Source organism: Etheostoma spectabile, chromosome 15, assembly GCF_008692095.1.
Source record: "Etheostoma spectabile isolate EspeVRDwgs_2016 chromosome 15, UIUC_Espe_1.0, whole genome shotgun sequence".
NCBI lineage: Eukaryota > Metazoa > Chordata > Actinopteri > Perciformes > Percidae > Etheostoma > Etheostoma spectabile.
In genome coordinates this window covers 18,157,119-18,162,310 of record NC_045747.1, presented here as the reverse complement: position 1 = coordinate 18,162,310, position 5,192 = coordinate 18,157,119, and the positions used below count along the sequence as shown (strand labels likewise).

Below are 5,192 nucleotides of genomic sequence, written 5' to 3'. Positions count from 1 at the left end.
AATACCTCGATGTCGATATTGCGACAATGTTGTAGTTTCACAGATTGGCTCATAGGTGTGGTCACTCCCCGATGCGAGTCGAGTGCAGATTTGAGTCGCGCATGCGTCACTTTGCGACAAGAAGCATACAAGATGCTAACAAGAGACTTCTGTAATGTTGAATGGCGTTTTGAGCTAACGTTAGCAGTCAAACAGTAATAGATAGCTACAACGTTTTCGAAATGTTTGCTAGCTTAGCTACAAGCTAGCAATCCAAAACAACAAAGGCTGTCACTTGAATGGCGTTTTAAGCTAACGTTAGCAATCAAACAATCCTACATAGCTTGCTAAAACGTTTTTGAAATTATTTCCATCTTCTGCTATTGTGTGTAATGAGAAAAGTTCATGGAGTTCACACATGTCAGTACGACACATTATGCCATAGACCGTTTAAATCTGAGCATGCGCGACTCAAATCTGCACTTGACTCACATCGGGAGTGACAGGTGTGGTCATTTGACAGTCAGTGCTTTGGAATTGCAAGGAAGTGACATCATGATTTAGTGTTTTGCTTGGCACTGTGTGTATTGTATTACAAAAAAATGTGAGGCTGATGTTGTGCTTCTAATGGTGCACATCTGGGCCAACGTGTTGCTCCCTGAGTGTAAGGTTTTGATAATTGTGGATACTTTTGATTTCAGTGTGTAAACAATCAGCAAAAACTGTAACGAGTTATTGAGATAGACAATATTGATATAGACAATTATTTTTCTAGAAGTTTAATAAGTGATTTATTGACTAATAGTTTCAGCACTACAGTTAGTCTTCGTTATTATTTAAAAGTACCTCTTTGTGTTACACTCCTCTCACTCCTACCCAGAAAGGAAACAAAGAGGGAATTTTAAACTAAAAGCATTAGAACTTTGTAGGATACCAAGTATTATAAAAAGAAATTGATCTATTTTTAATGCATTTTTATACTATGTGAGGAATAAAAATGTATGTGGAGAATCTTTTCCCAACCAGCATGAAGAGGTGTGACAATTTTAGCAACGGAAACCTTTTAAATATACATACAGCATGTGCATGTGAATGTGTCAAAATAGATCTAAAAGAATCTAAACCGAGAATCTCTAAAAAGGATTTAATGAGATAAGACATATTTAAGTTATTATGTTACATGTGTAACGAGTTTTGTCTAATAAAATGCTGCATTGAATATGATTTTGATATGATAAAAGTGCTTTTTTCTCATTGTGTGCTTTTCCTTTTCAGATATGTTCAGCGTGTCAACAAACAGGGGCAATAATGGGATGTTTCCAGAAGGGCTGTCCCAGAAATTACCACTACAGTTGTGCCATTCAGTCAGGTACAGTATGAAATATGTGTCAGAAGTAGAACTGGGCAATGTTTCGATATTATATCTATATATCGTGTTGAGACTAGATATCGTCTTAGATATTTGATATCGTGATCTCAATATGGCATAAGTCTTTACAGTAAAGTGATGTCATTTTCTGATCTTACCAGACTGTTGTAACTGTTGTACTTTTTTCCTTTACCTACTTAGTCATTATATCTACATTAATTATGATTATTTATCATAACTCTCATTGTGTAAATATTTTGTGAAAGCACCAATAGTCAACACTATAATATCGTTGCGGTATCGGTATCGAGGGGTTTGGTCAAAATTATCATGATATTTGATTTTCTCCATATCGCCCAGCCCTAGTCAGAAGTATGTGTAGAGTATTGCAGCCATAAAGGGATACAGTAAAAATCCTCATTATTTGTACTGTTTGTGAATATGTTGTAAGGTTGTTGTTATATTGTGTTGAACTGCTACTACCTGGAGACTCTGTCTCCCTGACCGGGAACGGTGAAAATGTTGAGCGCTTGAGTCACTTTTGCTTTTCTTAAATGTGTGGGAAGGCTGTCGTTCTCACTCTGCCTAAAGTCACAAATCTTCAAAGATATAAGGTTTGTTTTGTGTGTCTGTCTTTTTCAGGCTGTGTCCTAAAAGAGGACAACTTCTCAATTAGATGTCCAGAGCACAAGGTGAGTTGTAAGCGTGCTCGGAGCTTTTAAATCTGTCTGTTGGCCCAAAGTATTTGACGTGAAATAGTGTGAGGAGCTGCGTGGCCTCTGGGGGTCACTAGTACTGTTTCCAAAATACTTCATCCTGCACACTAACTGCAGGAGGGGTATAGTATATTACAACTTAGTATGCAAATGTAGTGAAAGATCTAAAGCTTGTGCCTTTAGAATCCAATAGACAACAAAGGGAGATTAACTGCAAATGAATATTTATATTTGTAAAATAATATATGACTAAGTCTGAGGCTTGCTGCCCTACAACAACTACTACAACAAAATAAGGTTCAGACCAGAATCTGTTTTATGGTGAATTATTACAACACAGCAATGTTTAGATAACCAGGTCTACTTTTTTTGTCATCTCGCAACCATGTCTTGCTTTGGAAAAATGATCTTGGTGCGTTTTTTTTTTTTTTTGTGTGTGTTTGTGTCCAACAGAACATTCTGCTCACAAGCGTAACCAGACAACACAAGAGATGACACGGGAAAAATTGGGGGGCACTTGAGGTATGGAATATTTTCTTTAAAATGTAGCAATATGCTACATACATAAAGCAAAATGCTTTAACAGTCAAATGATTGGCTCAGGAGAAAATGAAATGGCGACTTTATTTCAATAAAAGCGCAAGAATGAAATTAGTTTATGTTCAGATACATTTCTGTATCACTGATGTCATTTTTTCTTCCTTTTTTTTGTTTTTTGATTTTGTTCTTCCAGAATGAGCCACCGATCTCCTCAGGGTGCGGCGTGATCTGCCTGATTTCACTTCTCGTTTTATAACATGAAGTAATGTTTGAGCAGAAGGGGAACCTTCTGGTAAGATTCCACTCGACATCAAAGACAGATCTATCAGGGGCCACGTTAGGATTTTATCTTTGGCACATGGACATGGTGCGTGTGTGTGTGCGCGTACGTGTGTGAATATTTATTCCTCTTCTTAAAGGTCCACTCTTGGACCAGCCATGTCACAAACCCAAATTATTATTTGAACATAATAATTATATGAATTTAAATGAGCTTTATTGATTTGTTGTATATAAAATGATATCTTTATATAAGGCCACACCTATTCTTTCTACAGTTTTGTACTACTTTTTATTACTGTTAGTGCTTCAGTAATTAAGGAAATTAGTTATTTTCAAATTGCATGCATAATTGTTGTTTGCTACATCGCACTTTATAGTAGCATTTTATTCTTTTCGGTTATTCGCTTATGTCTATTTGTAGACTTTGTTTTACCCTTTTTACTAATATGTAATTTAAATGTAAATATGAACTAAGAAAGATTTATAATAGAAATTTGGAATTCCGGTTCAAGTCTAAAGTAGTACTGCAACGGAGAACATCCCATCCCCTCTGATTGAGACCACGGACTGTACATTCATCATATTTCATGCACTTTTATTTCTGGTGTCAGGTTTGGAGGCGTCTCTGCTCTCAGAATGTGGCAATTTAAAATTGACAAGCAGAGGAAAACCTCTCATAAACAGAAACGAGAGTTCAGTACAGAAAAAGATGTGTTCAGTGTGGTCATGGCCAAGCTGGTAAATTCTTCTCTTATGGTTCCAGGGCTTCTGAAAGGGTAAAGTTAAAGGGTCATTTCAGTGAAATCACAAATATGGACTTACCCCAAAGTGGTCTTGGTTTGATTGATAAGGTTAGTAGTCGGCTAATCAGGAGGGTTTGCTGCTGTTCTCTTTAGTATGTCATTGTAAAAGGAATATAACAAACTACACGGAAAAAACACAAAGTATTTCAATGTGTCACTTTTGGCTCTTTGGATCTACTGTTCCCATAATTTGTGGGCTTTGGGAGATGTAAACAGGAAGTATACTGTCGCCATGAATTCAATGAGTTAGCTGTGGGCTACGGCATGAGCCCTGTTTTTGTTGGGCCTATATTTGTTTAAATCTTTGTCAAAACAGCATTAAAAGTATGCAGAATAAAGTATTCACACTTTCTGTTTGCAGTATATTCATAGATGCACAGACATCACTGGCTGTAGTACTTTGATAATGAAGAAAACTTAAAAGCTTGCTGATTCTCAGGCAAATTCTGGAGTTATAAGGAGTGTTTTCTTTGGTAAGCAGACTAACTTGAGACCCTATTTTTTCGCCTCTATTTGTTGACGTATTTGACAAATTAGCTCAATGAAAAGTATGCCGAATTAGCTGTTAGCCGTTCCTGTTTTCAGTGTACCACTGGATGTACAGACAACTATCACCGGATTACTTTGATACTGAGAAAAACTTAAAAACTGGCCGATTCTCAGGCAAGTTCTGGTGGTATAATGAGCGTCTTTTTTTCTGGATGTTTATTCGACCACATGTAGAAAAAGAAGGAAAAAAAGCTCTTTGGATTATCCTCAGAAAATGCATCTGTGTACATAACTGGATAACGTACCACAGGAATACGCTGGAAAATATGTTTTTGTGATTTGGGTGAACTGACCCTTTAATATATTTCAGTTATGTAGAGCTGAAGGCCAAGTGGAGCTTTAATTATCCATCTGTGTATAATAATCCAGTCATTTTAAGCCAAAATGGGGGTCAATCTAGAACAAATTGCAACAGAAGCAAACTCAGCTGATTGTGTATCCTCGATATGTCCCGAGTGAGGAGAAAAAGCCCCGAAGAATCCTATTGGGGGAAGGTTTTGACCCAAGAGACCAAATATAGACCCAAATATAGTCCATTCCTACGCCTTTTCATTTCATTTTGTTCTCATGTGAATAGGGTAAACATTTTAACCTTTAGATATCACCGTAATAATTACTGAGTAGATTATGTACATCAAGACAAACAAAAAATGTATTACAAGTTCTTTGAAATTGTTTGTTAACATGGGTAAACGGCATTACGGATGTGCTAATTTGCATAAATACAACAGATCTAACCATTGGGTACAGCCAGGGGAAAATGTCTTGCTGAATGTGGTTGACATCTAACAGTAAAAGACTGTTAAGGTCTGAATGGAACCCATTTAGGCTATATCCATAAACATTAATACATAGAGGCAGGAAGAAGTACTTTATTCATTATTCTTGCAGAGATAGGGTGTGCGGCTGGGTCTGTGGGACGGTTTCTGGGGGGGGGGGGGGGGGGGGGGGGGG

General features: G+C 37.1%; 1 protein-coding gene across 1 annotated transcript in view; it reads left to right on the top strand.

Moving 5' to 3' along the window:
• LOC116702690 (transcription factor 20) overlaps positions 1 to 4,332 on the top strand; it is a 9,417-nt gene extending 5,085 nt beyond the window's left edge. Inside the window, exons 3-6 of the mRNA XM_032537050.1 lie at positions 1,255 to 1,348; positions 1,991 to 2,040; positions 2,518 to 2,586; positions 2,798 to 4,332. Of these exons, the coding sequence (XP_032392941.1) occupies positions 1,255 to 1,348; positions 1,991 to 2,040; positions 2,518 to 2,559 (186 nt within the window). The 3' untranslated portion in view covers positions 2,560 to 2,586; positions 2,798 to 4,332. The remainder of the gene's footprint in view (positions 1 to 1,254; positions 1,349 to 1,990; positions 2,041 to 2,517; positions 2,587 to 2,797) is intronic.
• Positions 4,333 to 5,192: the final 860 nt, after the last annotated feature.